Genomic DNA, 18578 nt, shown 5'->3' with positions numbered 1-18578 from the left:
GGCCCCAGCGCAGGGCCCAGCCCATGGGGACCCCGGGCTGAGACGCGAGGCTGGGGGTGCCCCGGGCGGGCGGGGGCCCCTCTGCCCTGGACGTCTGGGGCGAACACTGGTGGGGAAGCTCTGCCCACCCAGGCCCGCCCTGGCTGCCACCCTCGCCAGGGTGACGGAACGGAGCGCCCCTGACGCCCTCTGTGAAGTGTGGCAGGTACGGCGGCTCGGGAGGGGGGACCCCTGCAGGGGGGGCAGAGCCCCGCGCACCCCGCCCCACCCCGCCAGCCTGTGCAGAGGGGGACGGGGCCACGCACTCCCACGCGGTGAGCAAGAGAGAGGGCAGCCAATCTCAGGTCAAATTCTGGAAAAAGAGCACCTGTGCTCAGGGCACACACAGCTGTCACACGTCTTTCCTGTGTCCCCGCCTGTGCTGAGGGCCCCGAGGTGCCCGAGCTCAGGATGGAAGCTGAGGCCCAGACAGAGGGGCCTGCCGCGCGTCGGGCGGGAACGGGAGCATCCCAGGGCTGGTGAGGTGGCGGTGGGTGGGGAGCTGCCCCTGCAGGTCCCCACAGATAGCGCGGGGCTCCCGAGGGCCTCCCCTGGGTCCCCGAGTAAACTGCAGATGACAGCACAGCCTCCGCAGAACTCTCCAGCGCCCAGCGCTGCTGCCAGAGCTGCACCCACATGCACTCGCACGGTCAGGGTTCGGGGCAGGCAGTCTGACTGGACCCCCTCCCAGGTGAGGTGGCAGGGTGGGGGGAGTCTGCAGACCGCAGAGCCCAGCAGCTCCTGTCTCCCCTCCGCCTCTGGGGAGGCCCTCTCCTCCTTCAAGCACTGGGACTACGGGGCGGGGGGGGGGGGGGGGCGGGGGCGTGTCCTGCAGTTCTGGGGACCAGGACCCAAAGTCAGGGCCCGGGTAGGTCACATCCCCCCAGGGACTAGGGTGCAGATCACTCCAGCCCTGTCCCGCTCTCTCGGGGGCGCGGACTGCTCCAGCCCCGCCCGGCTTTCTTGGGTCCTAGGTCTGCCTCCATCACCACATCTCTCCTCCGGTTTCTCAAATCCAAACCGAGGACGCACATGATTGCGCGTCAGGTCTGCTCAGGAGTCCAGGTGACCGCCCCGTCCTTGGGCCCTGACCCCTCACTTCTGTGAAGACCCTGATGCTGACCAGGTGGCACCCTGGGGTGGTGGCCACCTCGGGGACGAGGCTCTGGCTCCCGATGGGGGCCGAGCCCACAGGGAGACCTTGCTTCTTGCCAGACGCACCAGGTGGGCGAGGGAGCAGAAGCCAGCCTTCCTGTCCCGAGTCTCCTGCCACTCACACGGCAGACGGCAGCCACCTTGTCATTAAGGAGATATATTAAGCTGTTTAATATCAGGGTTTCAGTGGCAGATGTTCAGGGCGGGCCGGCCGATCCGTCAGTAGCTCTGCTAATTCTGGCCCCTGTGGGGGTGGGGATCTGTTTGGGAGAAGGCACTTGTCTTACTCAGAACCTCGGGCACCTGCAGTCCACTCCTACCATCCTATCTTCGTGTCAAGGAGGACTTTCCTGAAGGCCACGGGCCTCAGGATGACCAACCCGAGGACGGGACTCAGGCAGAGTGGGCCGCCCCCGCAGGCCATGGGCCAGAGCATCAGGGCCCAGCTCTGACTGGCCGCCATCAGGGGGTCCCAAGGGGCTTTCATCCCCGCCAATCCCACCCCACCTCAGGGTCTCCAACAGACAGGTCTTCAAAGTGGGACATGGGACTAGTCGCTCACTTATAGTTGGGTAAAATAACTCAGAAGACACTCAAGTGCCTTAAGGTGGATTTCATGCAAACCAATCTGAAAACAATTCAAAGATCTGTTAACTATAAAGCAAGTCTGACATCGCTTCCATTAAAAGGAACTGTAGTGACACTGGTTTTCCAAGACAAAGAGGCGGGGATGGGGGGCGGGGGTAGATCTGCTTGAAAGTGGAAGATCTACTCTGTTCTAAATACTGTTCTGCCAGCTCGTCTGGGGTTTGAGGACATGATTAAGGAATAGAATTAGAGTGGAAATGAGTGCACGGCGACAGTGTACACAGGCCCCCAGTTCATTTCTTTCTGTATTTAAGCCCCTGTTCCTCACCTTTTTATTCAAGGAAAGAAAAGCTGCCCCTAGCCTACAGCACTGTGGAGTAAATATTTAGCACCAAGATGACTGCTGTGATGCTGTTTTTCTTCCCCAGCATAGGGGATAGATTCAGGCTCATTCTTAAGGCTTTTTAAGAGCTCAGGTACGCAATATTTCCTGTTGGGGCATAAAAAACAACCAGCTGATCAAACTACTCTTGAGACCCCCAACGTGGCCTCTTTCCCAGCACGAGGGAACTATGGCCAGAGTTTCCTCCCTCCTTTTCATCTTCTGCCCCTTCCACGACAGCACAGCGACAACCCTCAGGGAGCAGAGCCCAGAGACATGAACAGCAGACAGAAGCACAAAGAGACCCTCCGCACTGTTGTGCAGGGTGTTTTCGGAAAGAACGATTTGCTCGCTTTGATTTGAACAGAGAGGATAATCTTTCCCAGAAGCTCCCAGGGAAACATGCCATGGCCTGCCAGGGTGGCTGTCCTGAGGAAGCTGGAAGGCCTGGGAGACAGCACAGCCCCCACCTGCTTGACGGGGGCGAGGCGGGGCTGGGCCAGAACTACACTCGCGGCAGGTTGTACGAAGCTTTTACTGTGTACCTACTTCCTTGCCAACCTTCCTGCAACGGTTACAGAGTTATTAATCACTCCAAACTCCCAGTGGGAACAGGAGAAGACAGCGGACTCCTGTGGTCACCTGAATTATGCAGTTTGGGCCCACGGCAAGCCAGCAGGGCATTTGTGGAGCTGGAGTGATGGCGCCCCGGCCCCTCGAGCCCGTGGACGGCAGCGGCCCAGCACAAGGGCTGGGCCGGCCACAAGGACCCGTGGGGCGGCCCGGGACAGGCCCTCCTCTTGGCCTCTGATTCCTGGGGACACTGGATGGGTCACATAGTAGCCCCACAGCGCTGCACCCAGGGCTCAGTGGGGGTCAACCGAGGCTACGGACAAACCGCAGGGCTCTGGGAAGCCCAGCATACAGGACTGGGGTAAGTGCAGGGAGGGGAGCTGGGTGCCAGGGGCCCGCTGAGGTGGGGAGGCCAGGCCAGCTGTGCACAGCGCAGCCACGGGGGGCGGGAAGGCTGAGCTCCAGCGAGAGGTGGCCTCCCGCCTGCAGCGCTTTGGCTGCCACCTGTGTGCCCCTTGGCTCCAAGGAATTCCGGGGCCTCCGGACAGCTGCTCAGGGCTGGATTCTCTGGGAGAGGCTTGTGTGCGCATGCTCCTGCGCGCGCGCGCGCACACACACACACACACACACACCCTCTCCTACACACACACACACACACACACACACACACCCTCTCCTCCACAACAGGAGCCTGCGTACTTAGAGTCTCTTCTTGCGCGGTGCCTCTGAGAGGAGCAGGGGGTGTGGGCGCCCCCCCATCCCCAGCAGAGACCCCGGATCCGGGGCTCCCCGGTCAGCTGTGCCCGACAGGCCGGGACCTGACGTCCGAGACCCTTGGGCCCCAGCAAGCCCTGGCCGCCCGCCCACTCCTAAATCACATTTAGACCTTGGAGCCTCAATTTCCTCCTCCTTGAAGCAGAGCTGGTGATAAAAATAAAACAACCTGACACACCAGTGACAGGGTCCTGCCTCTGCCAGTTGGAGCGGAGGCTGTAGAATCCTGACGAGCCCAAGACGAGAAGGGCGTGGCCCCCTGGAGTGGGAAACCCTGGCCCAGTGCAGCAGCCTCGGGGAGACCAGGCTGCAGCACGAACAAGGAGCACGCGGCGGGCAGCGGCGGGCCTGAGTCCCTGCAGGGCTGGCAGCAACGCACCTCTACAGGGCTTCCTCCAGACCAAGGCGCCCAGGGCAGGACAGAGGGGAGCTGCTGCCTGCAAATGCAGGGAGTGAGCCCCATGGGCCAGACACAGGGGTTAGGCTTGGCCTGGTCCAGGGGGCAGGGCGTTCGTAGCCTGTGAGCAGTCCAGGCTCTGCATGTGCCGCCATCACAGGCACTGGCACCCAGCCTGGGCACTGGGGAGGCATCTTACAGACACACCGGCAGCAAGGGATGGGGGCAAGGAAGCGAGGATTCCCGTGTCAGGAACGGGAGGGCAGGGGGTCACGCTGGGAGGTGGAAACTGCAGGCGTCACCAGAGCCTGGGGGCTGCCTGCTGCTCCTGATTTGGGCACCTGGTTACTTGCCTGTGCTGCAAAGATCTGCTTACCATCCGTGTGCATTTCTGTATGAATGCTCCAGTCAATGCAAATGTATATTCTAAGAAGGTGGGAAAGTGGAGAACTCGAAGTGTTGGTAAAGCTAAAGCTGTGCTGGGTTTTACCAGCACTGATAACATTTGCCCCTGATCTAATCAACCCCCCTTGTCCAACACACAGAGGAAACCAAGGCAGGCGGTCGGTGAACCCATCCACAGCAAAGATGGAAAACACTTTCCTGCGTTCGCCACCAGGTCTTGGGAAGCAGTGTGGGGACACACAGAGCTCAGTCTCACCCGGACGTGGGGACGTGGGAGAGGGCTGCGTCGTCTTCCCAAGTCCTAACCCAACCTGTGACTGTGGCCTTGTTTGGAAATAGGGACATGGCAGGCGGGATCCCGGTGGATCAGGCTGGTCCTGAGTTCAGTGCCCGACGTCCTCATAAGAGGGTGATTTGGACTGAGACACACAGGAGAGGCCGCGTGACAACGGAAGTGGAAACGGGAGTGATGTGGCCACAGGCACAAAGCCAAGACTCGACGCCATGCTCGGGAGGGAAAAGGTGGGAGGGACCCTCTGGAGCCTTTGGGGAGGCGGTCCTGTGACACCATGGTCTCCGACTCTGGACTCTGGAGAGAGAAGAGCTTCCTGAGGCCCTAAGCAGCCTGGGCGGTAATGCTTCCCCACGGCAGCCCTGACGCCCACACGGTGTGGATACGCGGGCTTACAATCGAACTGCCCTACAACTTAAGGACCCAGGAAGGAACCTACGTGTTACTGATGTCGAAGATCACAGTGGCCACTGCTCTGAGACCTGAATAGGGACCATGCAGTGGCCACTCCATCACACAGTGGTTTCCCTGGTGGCTCAGTTGGTAAAGAATCTGCCCGCAATGCGGGAGACCTGGGTTCCATCCCTGGGTTGGGAAGATCCCCTGGAGAAGGGAACAGCTGCCCACTCCAGTATTCTGGCCTGGAGAATCCCATGGACCGTATAGTCCATGGGGTTGTAAAGAGCCGGACACGACTGAGAGACGCTCACTCCCACTTTCGGTGGTCTCTCCAGCTCCACCTCCTGCTGGCCGGAGCCCTCGGGCACGTCCCCTGCCACTCTGAGCTTCAGCCTCCCTGTCTACAACCAGGTCTACAGGCTAACAGTGGCCTCTCTGTCTGGCCCACGAGGCCTGGCATGGTGCCCTTTCCTGCACCTACGACCTCAGCCCCACCTGCCTCCAGGCCAGGTTGGGGCCTTCCTTGGGGGCACCTCCCACGGCCCCCCCAGCTCCCGAGCCTTGGACAACAGGTGCTCGTTAAGCCAGACTCGAAATGACCCATTTCAGATTCGCTGAGCCTGGCCCACGGGGCTTTTCTCTTTCTCTTCCGGTTTGCAAGCAAGGCTGGGCCTGCGGAGTTCTGGCGGCAGGCCCGTCTGTCCCGGGGGTGTCGTCTTGCTGTTGGAGTTATTTTCCCCTCACAGCGACCTGGGGGCAGGGGTGCTTTCCTTCCCTCCCCGCGCCTGAACATGCTTTGGATCCCAAACCACACGCGGCACAGAGGGCTTTGTAGCTCTGGGTTCCAAACTCTCAGGTGGTGACCCAGCTGTTTTGGTGGAGACGGGGACTTCAAAGCAGCCTAAGCAGGCTGCGGGGAGTGATGAGTCTCTGCTGGCCAGTGACCTGAGCAGAAGCACAGTTGCAGCTCGCTCTGCAGCCTGCATTCAGCTGTGCACCCTAAACAGCGCACTCAATATTTGTCATCCCTCTAACGTCTACAAGTCAAAACTGCAAACCCCAGGACAGCCAGACAATTAGCAAGGATGGACCTGGGGAGGGTGCTGCAGGGGCTCCCAGACCCCCACCAGTATGAACCCATGGCCTTACTGGTTGAAGACAGAGAGGTCCCAGAAGGGCCGGGACCCAAAGCATCCTGTTGTCCAGCCTCAAGCAGCAGAAGGCAGCTGTGGCCCAGAGATGGCACGGGGGCTGCAAGGCCTCACAACAAGGATGCCCTCCACAACGCGGCCCCGCCTTGTGCTCCTGGCCTGCCTGGACACCCCCCGCAGGGCCCCCTGGTCACTGTCCCCCAGGCCGGAAGCCTTCATTCTCTCGCCCCAGCAAGTCCGTCCCCATGCCCAGGGCGTCTGCCTCCCTCCACGTGTCTCTGGGACCCAGGCTTGTCCCCGTCCTCACCCCACACCTCACCTCTGGTTCCCGGTGAGCCCTCCCACCCTGCCAGCTCTGTCCCTGCACAGTGGGGGAAGAGAGCACATCCAGGTTCAGATGCCTACCTGGCCTCATCTCCCCACAAGTTCTGTCCCAGGGAACTTTCTGTGACTCTGGGCATGTCCAACATGGCTCCACCAGCCACATGCAACCCCTGATGCCCAGGTGTGGAGAAAGACTAGGATGCAACTTCATCTCGTTTAAATTAATCTCAGTTTAGAAAGCCTCTGATGTAGTCCTCTACACAGTGGCCCTGGGCCTCCAGTCTTCAGAGGCCACCCAGTCCTAGAATGTGTCTCCTCCTCCAGGCTGGACTCCTGGCCTGGGGTGATGCCCACTTGACGTTCACACTCGTGCTCAGCCCTCCTTCCCCTGTCTGTCCTGCAGACCAGGCCTGAGCACCAGGCCCTGCGCCCCAGGGTCAAGGCCCTCAGAGGCAGGAGGCCAGGCTGGGCTCACTGTGAGTGCGGTGGCTGAATGCACATTTCTACCAGGAGGTGGTCACAGCCAGCATCATGAGCAGGCTGGAAGCTTCCCTTCTAAGGAGCACGGTGGAATCTGATGCACACTCTGGCTTATCTGTGCTGTCTCGCTCCGCCTCGCCAAACCGCCAACCCCTCCCGGCTTCCTTCCATAAACGTGGTGCCGTGTCTCCTAAAGCCAGTCCAGTAGAGTTTAGACCTCGGTCCTCTGCCTACAACGCCCTCATTGACAGATGGGTAAACTGAGTCCCGGGGAGGGAAGGAACTTACTGGAGGTCATACACGAATGGCCTTGTCAGGCCTCCTGTCTCTGTGGACACACCAGGGCTTCCATCCAGGCACACACATCACCGGTACCACTGTGAGCTAGCATGGACCTTTTCTGATGTTAAAATTTAAATACTGCACCAAAGCATGAGCAACAGCATGACAGTTGAACCCAACACCCTCCAAATGAGAACCTTGTGCCTCAAAAGATACCATGTGTGTGATAAGGATCTTGAACCCAAATGTATGAAGAATTCTCACAACTTACTAATAGAAAGACGACCAACTGAACAGCAAGTGGCAAAAGATCTGAACAGACGTTTCTCCAAAGAAGATCCAAATGGCCAACAGGACGTGCAAAGATGCTCGCGGTCATTAGTCAGGAGAGAACTGTGAGTCAGAACCGCAGAGAGACACGGTCCACCCCCACCAGGATGGTGAAGATCAACAGGGATGATAAAGACAAGGGCTGTGGAGCCTGCAGAGATGGCTGGGGAGGGCAGCTGCCGGGAGAAGCAGCTGCAGCTTCTCAGACAGTTACACTGAGTTATTCTGGACCCAGCAATTCCACTCCTAGGTTTACACCCAAGAGAGATGAAAATACATGTCTACCCAAAAATCTGTACACAAATGTTCATACAACGTTATCCATACACTCAAAAAGTGGAAATAAGGCAAATACCCGTTGACAGATGAAAGTAAAGTAAAGCAAGTAAATCAAGTAAAATGTGGCCCATTCACAGCAGGGAGCATTGTTCAGTGTTTGTCCACAGAAAGGAAGGAGGCTCAGACACTCGCCACGACGTGGACGAACCCTGAACACCCAACGCTCAGCGAGAGAAGCAGACACAGAGGCCGACAGCGACTGATACTGTTCACGTGAAATCCCAGGATGGGCAAGTCCACAGTGACGGGAAGCAGACTAGGTGTGTCCAGGCCTGGAGGAAGGACAACTCTTCACAAGATTTCTTTCCGGAGTAACGGAGCAGTTCAGCACTGTGGGGATGGCTGTGCAGGTCTGTGAACACGCTGAGAGCTACTGGGTGACAGACTCCAAGTGGCTGAATTTCGATCTATGTGAATTGTATCTGGACAAAGGTGCTAAAACATCTTGCTCTAGCACTAAAAGCAAGACAATCCAGCAACTGACAGGCTAATGTGCTAGTTATACACTTTTCAACGTCTATTAAAATATACCCATTAGACTATGAGTGGCCCCCTCACACCACGGGGATCGCACCCTGCAGCCCTGCCCGGCTCCGCTCCGGCCCCAGGACCGTTTCCGCCTGGGTCCTCTCAGCGCAATCCTTCAGGATCTCAGAGAAAACTACCACCTGCTTAATTCAGAACATTCAGCTTACTAAGATATTATGAGCTCACCGAAGAAAGCTTTTTTTTTTTTTTTAAAGGGAATTATTAATCATATATTTATTTTCTTAATGCTATGGTCAGAAACCACAGCTGCTTTCCTGCTCAGACCATGGCTGTGGGGGCAGTGGTGTGCCCCGGGGTCATCGGGAGGGTGGCGGCTGCCAGCGACCAGACCTCAGCAGATGCCGGACTTGGGGTGGGTCAGAGCCCGGAGCCAGGGCGGGTGTGGGCCAGGCCAGCAGGAGCGGCGGGAGGGCTGGCCAGGGTGTGAGGTCAGCAGCATGAGCCCAGCAGAGCCTGCCTTGCGGCCAGGGCCCCCTTCCCGGAGCGCAGTGTGCAGGGAGGCTGGCCGTGCATACGCCCCGTCCTCCCTGCCTCAGCTTCCCCGGCCACCAGGGGATTCCCCACACTGTTTCCATGGCTTCAGCCCAGCCTCAGCCTCAGCCCATGGGACATGAGCTGCGCCCTAGGCTGACCCTCCATGTGCGGCCTTCGGACAGGAACCCTGACATCCTTTCTGGCACACACAGGCTGAGGGCAGAGAGTTCAGGGCAGAAGGGGGCAGACGTGAACTCTGCGGCCTTTCCAAGCGGCCTCCGAAGCCTGGCTGCCCGGGTCTGCCAGGCCACAGAAGCTGCCACTCGCGCCTCCTGTGACCATGGAGGTGATGGTCACCCCGCGGTAGGGGGAGGCCGGGGAGGCTGAGGGCGGCTAGAGCCTGGGCGCCCTGGCCTTGGGAGGCTCCACAGTCTGGTCAGCCTTGGGCGGTCTGCCGCCTCACCAAGCCCTGATTCCTGCATCTTTACCTGGCAGAATAATAAACAGCAATGACACTCCCACCCCACAGAGATGCCTGTGCACTAAACCACATGCTGTGCAAGCCGTCGACGTGGGCGCAGCCCCAGGGCACCTGCACACACAGCACGGCTGGATGCCCAAGGAGAGGACTGACCCGGGAGAGTCCCCCGAGAGCCCCACCCCAAGCCAAGGCGTGTAGCCATCCGAGTCCCAGCAGCACAACGCCCCAAGCCCTGGGGCCCCAGCAGAGGCTGCCCTGCCCGCGCCACTCGGCTCCCACCCCCCAGAGCCAGGCATGGGCCCACCTGCGGCTCTCCACACACCCGGGGTCAGTCTGCTGGACTGTGTTCGAAGCACCCGGGAGACGGGAGGCCTGTGCCCCAAAGTGCGGCTGGGGGAGTGACAAGGACGTGGTGGGTTTTGGTGCTTGTCCTGGATTCCCGTGACCGCCAGGGAGGGCCAGCAGTGAGAGTCGGAGCCCGAGCCCGCCTGGAGCACCCTCCTCCCCAGCACATCGCCGGGATATCAGGGGCCTGAAGGGGCCCCTCTACTCAAGCTCCAGCCTGAGAGGGTGTGCAGGGGCCCGCGGTGCCAGGGGATCCTGTCTCCTCCAGGGCCCACGGAGCCCACGTGCAGCCCGCGTCACCCCCCCAAACGCTAGGGGCGCGTGCACCTGGGTGGTCGGTACAGTCACAAAGCAGGGGCCGGCCAGTTGCCTTCCCTAGTCCACAAGGAGAAGTGAACTTCCCCCACACACTGACACTGAGGGGCCTCACGGACCCTTGGGGGTGCGGCCTGTGCTTTAAACATGATGAACCGTCTCGTCAGGGCAGAGACGGCCCCATGTGAAACTAACCGAACGGCCCACAGGAGACACCCAAGCCCCAGGACCGCCAGAGTGGACATCACATGCCACAGACGTGCGTGGTGAGTCTCTGGGGCTGTCTGCCTTCCAAATGTCCCTTCTCCACACTCCCCAAGATTTTCAGATGCCACTGAGTGCTTCCTTTTGATTTGGGGAGCATGGTTTCTATTTTATCTGGAATAGGGATCAGGGGTCAAATCAGCTGACCTACTAGCTTCAGAAATAAAGCTTCATGGGCACAAGTGTGCCCATGCACATAAAGCCTGGCTGTCTTCTGGCGAGAAGACCAGGGCTGAGCAGCTGAGATGCGACCTCACCGGCCTCGCCCCCTCCCCGCCCACTGGCCGGGCACTTACTTCATGGGTTTGAACAGCGCCTGCCCGTAGTTCTGGAAAGTCATGATGAGCTTGAGCTGTGTGCCGCCCGACTTCATGGCTGCAGTGGGAGGGAAAGAGCACGGTCAGCTGCTGCCCGCGGAGGCCTGTGAGCACAGACGCATGGGGGAGAGGGGGGTCCGAGACCCGGGCACAGGCCGCGGTGTGGGCTCAACGTGAGGGCGCGGGGGCGAGGGGGCGCAGCGGTGAGCCAGGGTCTGGGACGGAGGCCTGAGACAGGCGGAGCGTTCAGGGTCAGGAAGGGCTGCCTGGGCTGGAGGAGCCGTAGCAGGAGGGCAGCCGGGCCTGGGAACCGGGACGACGGCGGAGGAATCGGAGGGCCGCACAGGGGTGGCGGGGTGCGGCTCCCCACCCTGCTGGCGCCCTAGACCGCTCCTCCGCTTCCCCGACCGCAGCCGCCTCTCTCGAAGGGGGGCTCCACACCCTCGCCCAGCGCCCCCATGGGGCTGGGGCAGGGCTGAGACCCACTCGCAGGAAAGGGAAACCACAGCATCCCCTGTGGAAAGCAGCTCCCGCCTGGGGCTCGGACTGAACCCACTCAGAAAGTCGTCCGCTGGAGTCCAGGGACACGGCCGTGTTGACTCAGGGTGGACGGAGCGCGCGCTGGGTCAGCACCACGGACGCTCTGTCCTTCCGCTTCCGCCCGATTGCGGAGAGAACGGAGACAGGACGCAGCTGTTCGCTGCCTCCCCCTGGAGCCCCGAGGTGCCTGGGTCCTTCCCCCGGGATGACAGAGGCCTTCTGGCCCCGGGCTGGGCATCCAGCTTACGGGGCACTTTTGGTTCCCCACCGATGAATCGGAAGAGCTCCAGGCACTAGGGCCCAAAGCAGTGGTGTCCCTGGGTGGGCACAGGACCGTGGCCTTCCCGGCCGGAGCTGCCCTCCTGAGGGGCCTGCTCATTAGGCAGGGTGGCCTCGCGGCCTCCAGGCCTCAGGGGCAGCTGCCCAAGCAGGCCAGTGAGTGTCTGGGGCATCTGTCCAGTGGAGCCATCACCTCTGCTCAGCTCCACCCACGGCTCCATCCTGACCTGGACGAACAACTGCAGGGCCTGTGCTTCAGGTCAGAGGCTGCCGGAATCCTCTCCTGCTATGTGACTTCTTTTTAAATGACTCAGAGCACAGAGTAGTCAATTGGGTCATTTACTCTGTACGCGTAATTGTCCACGCTATTGATTTAATCGTCACCATCGTCACCAGCAAGGCCCAGGCCTCCACAGGCCTGGCTTCAAGCTGAATGGAGGCAGATAACATCTGAACTCTCTAAAGGCAGCCAGGGTTATTACAACGCAGCCAGGAGCCCAGCGATAAAGAAATCTCTCTGGGGGTCTGGAAAGAGCCACTCTCTTTGCCACACCTTCTCTCATGTTCCAAGACTGAAGAGACCGCTCAGGGCAGGACCAAGTCGGGAGCTAGGGGCAGGAATGAGCTGACCACGGGCAAGCCCGCCCTCTTGGAAGCCTGTTCCCATATTTGCAGGACAGGACTTGGGAGATGGGCTGGATTTCTAGCTCTTCTTCTCTTTTAAGCTCAAAAGGACAGTGCTGCTGAACCCTGACTTCCAAGGCTGGTTCCAGGCTCCCATGAAGTGCTGCACCCCAGACTCCCACGGGGCCTCTGAGGGCTGCACCCACCCCCAGGTCACAGTAGTGCCAGGGGCAGGGCCCCCAGCAGCAGACAGCTCTTGTCCAGGGACCCCTGTCTCTAAATCCACCCTGTGGCTCTGTGAGGCCAAGGGCCCAGTCAGAAACCACTGTCTCAGCAGTGGGGTTTTTAATCAAAATGTCCAGCTGGATGGGAGGGCCACCACCCCACCCCCACCCCCGCCCAGGGAAAGCATCCATTCTCCAGGGGAGGCCTGTACCTGTCCAGACCAGCTCCACTCCCAGTGTGATGCTCTGCTTCTCCAGGAGGAGGGTCTCCTCCCAAGTGTGAGTCTGTGGGAGCACCTCCGGGCCCAAGGCCGCGCGGAGTGGGGCTGAGCATCCAGCCAAGGCCTTCACTGGACTCCGGCTTGCCCAGCGCCACCACCCCGCCCAGAGGTGCCACAACCTCTGCTCCCACCTCTCAGCAGCCCCTGAGGCAGGCTTCAGACACACACCCTCCTCCAAGATCTCTGGGAGCAGCAGCGTTCAGGCGACAAGAGGCGCAGGGGCGTCCATTCCAGAGGACATGCCACTGGGGCGGGTTGGGGGCAGAGCCCAGGAGTTAAACACACCGTTGTGTCCACAGAGGAACGTGAGAGCGTTCCCTCCAAGCGAGAAAAACGGAGATTCAGAAACAGCCTCTCATTTTAGCTTTTGCCTCCATGTCCGTTCATGTTGGGTCGGGTTTTGCTGTTAAATGGGTTATGATTTTGGATTTGCAAGCTGGAGATTACAGGGTCGAGGTTATGACCACCTCTGTGATCTACAGAGACTCCAGGAGGCCCACAGAGCTGGATTTGTCTGCCCAGAGCCACTCCGGCCCATGACGGGGGAACCGGGACACCTCGGGCCCGCCGTTCACCATGGGGAACACCGCCCAGGGCCGTCACCAGTCTTCCCATGCTCATCAGGCACCTGTGAGTGACACCCTGGGTTCTGACCAGCCCATGGCCCCAAGGAACGTGCTGGATTAGGGCCAGCTGGCCAGGGTCATCCAGCAATGAGAGCAGCTCCAACAGCCCGCAGGACACAGCTGGGCAGGCCCTCAGTCCAGGTCCCACCGCTGGGCACAGAGCAAGCCAGAACTCTGGGGTGGGGTCCTGGCCACTGGGATGTCAGGCAGCCTGGGCACCAAGCCCGGGACAGTTGGACCCGATGGGGGTGGCCCGAGGTCAGTCCCCAGGGTACGGAAGAGGCCTGTCCTCTTCCTCCAGTGGCTCCCAGGGCCCTGGGTGCAGAGCAACGTCCGGTGAGAGTGGGGCGGGCGGCCGGCTGTGCCCTGAGGGCTACGGGGAGCCTGGCCAGTCCATGGGTTCCTCCCAGCCCTGCCTCTACCGAAGGCCCTGCTCAGCGCCCAAGTCAATACAGCACACGCCTGGTGCACAGGCCAGCTTCCCGGAATAAGACGCAACGTGCCTGAGCCTACTGGACAGGTGGGAGACCACGGTGGACAGTGGCCTGCAAGCTTGAATGCTGCACTTCCCTAAACCCTAATTTTCCAACGCTGGTGTAGTTTCCCCCCAAAGTCCTGTGTTCCCTGCCAGCTTCCACCATGAAAGCCTTTGCCCCATCCAGGACCCGGTCCTGCAGGTTGGAGATCCCCTCCTGGACTTTCTCTGCCCATCATGTGTGCATTTCTGGGCCCCCGGAAACAAGCAAGTCAGTATGTAGCAGAAGTCTGCCGGGGTTGGGCTTACCCCAGCTGCTTGCCCAGATGGGGCCCTGAGACGTGGAAGTGCTCAGGAGGGCCTGTGGAACAGACAATGAGTGGTCACCGCACTGGGTATTTCTCTAACAGCCTCGTCTGTTCAGGAGGGCAGGGGACGCGCCAGCTGCGGCCTCTCCCCAGCAGTCCTCGCCAGCCGCACAGACCGCATTTCAGCACAGGGGGAGGCTGGAGGCGCTCAGATTCCTCCTGGGCGGCGTCGAGCAGGGGAGACCACCACCTTGCCCTGGCCAGGAGGGTGTTCATCGTGTTCTCAGGGTGAACTGCCACATGCTAGGAGGAGGGCGGGTGCCAGAAATAGCTCAGCGCCGGGCTGAGACACCCAACACAGCCTCTAAGAAGCTCTGGAAACCCCCAGCTGCCAGCCTCGCAAGCAACACCCAGTTCCCTGGCGCTGGCGACAGACAGAACCTGGTTAGCAGAGTCCTTTAAGCCACAGGACAGTCCAGACATCAGGAAGACGTTGCCCGGAGTCCTCTGCTCCCAGCATCGTGCTCCCGAGTCCTCCTCCACCCTCTGGGCCTCCCAGGACTGCTCTTCCCACCCAGGGCCTCTGCCCGCCCTCTCTGCTCTGGGAGCCACTGGTGACTAACCCGGGACCTTCACAAACAATCGCCTACAGGCCTGAGAACAATGGCACCGAACCTCCACGCCTAGAGACCACTGCTGACACATTTTCTTGAAATCAGTAACTGGGTGCCCTGAATCTTCTGCTTTAGCAGATCCCAAAGTCCTCGGAGATGTCACCTCCAAACTACTCGGTGCATGGGGCTCTGCCCCAGGCAAAGTGGAGCCATGGTCACTCCCCGTCCGCCCCGAATCCAGAAGCAGATGTGAGCTTCAGGAGACTCTGGCTTCTCTGAGGTGTCTCCCTGCGGCTGCCAGGGCTGACCCTTCCTCACCTGCAGGGTTGGCCCCAACCCCCCTGCCCAGCAGAATAATAGGATGGGCTGGGTGGCATTTTGTCCTACCTTGCTTGTTTTGCAGCAGAAGGCAGCCCTTCCCTCTCCACCATCCCCCCTCAACTACAGACAGCATTGAAGGCCTGTGGGCGCCTCCTCCAGGAAGGCTGCTGGTATAACTCGCCCAGGAGGTGATGCTTCAGCAAGGAGCCGGCCGGGCACAAGGGAACCTACCCACACTGGTGATCTTCTGGGTGCCCAGGTCACGGAGCAGGGCCTCCACTGCTGGGTTGTGTCGAGAGTACAACTCATATCGGTTGATGCCGATGTGGAATTTGAGCCAGTTGGGATAGGAGTCCACGGCCGCCTCCCCGGTGGGCAGGAATCCATCCTCAGGACCTTCATGTGGCCTGCACAAATGAAGGTGACCCAGGTCAGCAGGGAAAGGACAAACAGCAAGGCCTCGGGACGGACGGGGGAGTTGGCACCGACGCCAAGGTTTTCACTGTGGATCCAAACAAACGTGGGTTTATTTAGAGGAGCCTCTGCTCAAACAGGACCCTGCGACGTCCGCACTTTTTCTGTGGCTGTTGTTCAACCGACTAATAACATATCTGAAGGCCCGTAATTCTCACTTACCCTCGAGAGACGCCACAGACAGCTATAACTAAAGGAGACCAAACCCCAGCTGTCAGCGCTAGGCCCCGCCGGGTCTGTCCTGGGGTCTCTGAAACAGCCTGGCCAGCATGTTGCCAGCCTGGGGTATGAGGGGCTGCTGCCTTCCTGGGGGCAGACGAGCCCAGTCTGGCTGAAGCCTTCACTGGGTGTTCTGCTTCAGGGCAGCAGTGATGCAAGAGGCTAAATTTGATTTTCAGGAAGCAGCCTTGGGTGGGGAGAGAGGAAAGTGGTGCTCACTCCAGCCCAAGTGCAAATCGAGGACCTGCTGCCCACGTGGCCCGTCCTTGTCTCTGGAGTCAAAGGGCCAGTCGGAGGGAGGACAGACCCTGTTTGCTGCCAGAGGGAACAGCGGAACCTAAGTGCTAATTCACCTGTAAGTGAGGCCTTTTCAGCCAAATGCTGCCCCACGATGGACATGACAGGTCACAAGAAGCTGCCCAGGGGTCCCATCGCTGACTGCTGCTCCGGACTCTCTCTCTCTCCGACAAAGAGGCTCAGGCCTGGCTCATGGCTCTGCCTCTCAAATGCTGAGCATTTCGGTGAACCTGGCCAGCAGACAAAGCTCAGAGGCTACCAAACACCTTGGTGTGTTTAGACTGAAAACCCTGGGCCTGGTCCAAATGCAAAGGAGAAAGGCTTTTATGAAATGTTTTGGAAAGCTGGCCTTTCCCCTCAGCTGCTTGGGTAACCTTTCGCAGGTAGTTATTTATGTTGGCCTTGCTGGTTAATATTTCATCACCCTGGGCTGCAGCATCTGCTTACTTTGGTCTGTGTGGCTGAGGGCCTTGGGGGCAGGGGTTTAAAGAGGTTAAAGGGATGCCCCTGGGGACACCACTTGCCTTTTAGGGAGCCGCTGCTGTCTGCAGCTGGCATGGTTGGCACCTGGCTGGGAGAGCCTCTCAGTAATGCCTCATGGGGGTCAGCACGCCCCTCACTAATTTTGTTCTCAGGGAGTGGTTTACAAAGCTCCTTAGGCCGCCCCAGACCTTCCTGACGTGTCCACCAGAGCAGCATTGCCAAGTCCCTGGAAGCCGGCAGCCAGTCGCTTCCCAAGGAAGCGCTTTCTTTCGCTCCAGAGACCAGGCCCTGCAGGCCAGCCCTGCTTTCCCGTAAGTGCAGAGCCGACTCTTCCCGGCTCCCGCCTGCCCCGCCTGCCTTCCAGGCCAGTGGCCACAGGGAAGAGCTCCCAGCCGCCCAGCAGTCCTCCTCAGGGAGGCGGTCATTCTGGAGACAAAGGCAGTGCCTGGAGTCTGCCTGCTGTGTGCTCCCAAACTCCCCTTTCTGGGGCTCCTACTGCAAGGTCCACGCCCCGGGGAGTCCCTGACCCTGACACTCTACACAGCACCTCGGATGTGCAAGGGCACCTCCCGGGAAGCGGCCCTGGGTGCTTTATTCTCAGATGGCTCCTGGCTGCCTCTGGAGTCCAGCCTTCCAGCACCCACCTCAACGACCACCGCCCCACTCACCAGTCTGGGTTCTCCCCCGTTGCTGCCTTGGGGTTGAACCGGATGTCACTGTTCACGTTGAAGAGGACATCGCCCTCCGTTAGAGGTGGGATGGGGGCCTGGTACAGCGGGTGCTGGAACAGCCTGGCTAGGAGGGAGCCGTCCCGGCTCAGGCCAGGGGGCGGCACAGGTCCACGCGGGCCGGAGTCCGGGAGGAGCGGCCGGTGAGCCGGGTCTGGGGGGCGCGGGGCGCCGGGCTCCTGCCCCGGCGGGGCGCCCTCGGCCGGTTCGGCTGCGGGGTGCAGTTTCTCCAGGGAGTGGGACGTGAGGTTAGAGGAAGGGTCGGAGCTGAAGTCCTGCAGTATGCGCAGCGTGTGCTTGTTGGGCCAGCCCGCGTCGCCGGCGGCGGAGGCTGCGGCCGCCAGCTCCCCTCCGGGGCGTCCGCGCGCCTGGGCCCATCCGGGGGCCGCCGCCTCCGCCGCGGGCTGCGCGCAGGAGCAGCCGGGCTCCCCCGAGGGCCGCGCGGCGCTCCGCTCCAGCTTGGGCAGCAGATCCAGCACGAGGTGCAGCGCACAAGCCGCCAGGAAGGCCATCAGGATAAGCACGCGGAACCTGCGCACCAGAATCATTTTCATGGTCCCAGACGACCGCGGCCTGGACCTCCGGGCGCCCCCGGAGCGCCGCCCGCCAGTGCCCCTCTAGCCTTGATTCGGCACGAACGCGGTGCCGCGGCGCGGGTCAAGGTCCATCTGGCGTCGACCAGCTACCAGCCCTGGAGCTGTCCCACGCGGAGGGCGCCCGACGCCAAAGCGCCCGCTCGCCCGGCCATGTCTGGGCAGTTCCCTCTCGCCTCTCCGGAGCGGCGGCGCCCTCGGCCGGTCCGGCCCAGCGGCCCTGGTCCGCGGAGCTAGGGGCGCAGCCTGGTGAGGCCCCGCGAACGTAGCGGCCCGCTTGGGTCTCCGGGGCCGCGGCCGCGCTCATCAGGCGCGCAGGGACCGGACACTTAGGCCCATCCCGGCCCAGGCGCGGCGGCCCGGAGGTGACGGTGGCGGGGGCAACCGCGCGGCGCAGTCCGATCCGAGGCTCGGCGCAGTCTCCACGGCTTCGTGGGCCGCGCTGGGTGCCCGGCCGGCCAGGCGAAGGGGCGGCTCCCCGGGCAGGACTCGGCGCTCTCTCGCGCGCGCGCGCGCGCGCTTCGGCCCGCAGGTGAGGACCTGGTGGGGGCCCCCAGGGCGCGGGGCCGCTGGGACCGAGGAGAGGGCGGGAGCGGGGCCGGCGAGGTCCGGGGCAGGTGCAGCGGCCGTTCCCCGAGCGCGGCGCCCTCGCGGCCCAACCTCTCGCCGCCCGGCGCCCCGGCGGGCGGGCAGATATCCGAGCGCCGCGGAGCCGCCCCCCGCGTCAGCGCCCGCAGATTGGCGGAGCTGGCGTCCCGGGAGTCCGGGCCTACTCCGCTGTCTCCTTTCTCCTCCCCTCGGCCGCGCCCCGCGATGCTCTGCAGCCCCGGGCCCGCT

The 18578-nt window shown here is 61.3% G+C and overlaps 1 protein-coding gene across 1 annotated transcript in view; it reads right to left on the bottom strand.

Annotated features, from left to right (window-relative positions):
- Nucleotides 1-17702, bottom strand: part of FAM20C (FAM20C golgi associated secretory pathway kinase) — a 31264-nt gene extending 13562 nt beyond the window's left edge. The window contains exons 1-3 of the mRNA XM_065923623.1: nt 17089-17702; nt 15179-15354; nt 10635-10713 (exon numbers count right to left, since the gene is read on the bottom strand). Of these exons, the coding sequence (XP_065779695.1) occupies nt 10635-10713; nt 15179-15354; nt 17089-17702 (869 nt within the window). The remainder of the gene's footprint in view (nt 1-10634; nt 10714-15178; nt 15355-17088) is intronic.
- Nucleotides 17703-18578: the final 876 nt, after the last annotated feature.

Source organism: Muntiacus reevesi, chromosome 2 (assembly GCF_963930625.1).
Source record: "Muntiacus reevesi chromosome 2, mMunRee1.1, whole genome shotgun sequence".
NCBI classification, from domain to species: Eukaryota; Metazoa; Chordata; class Mammalia; order Artiodactyla; family Cervidae; genus Muntiacus; species Muntiacus reevesi.
This window is presented reverse-complemented; position numbering and strand designations above follow the sequence as displayed.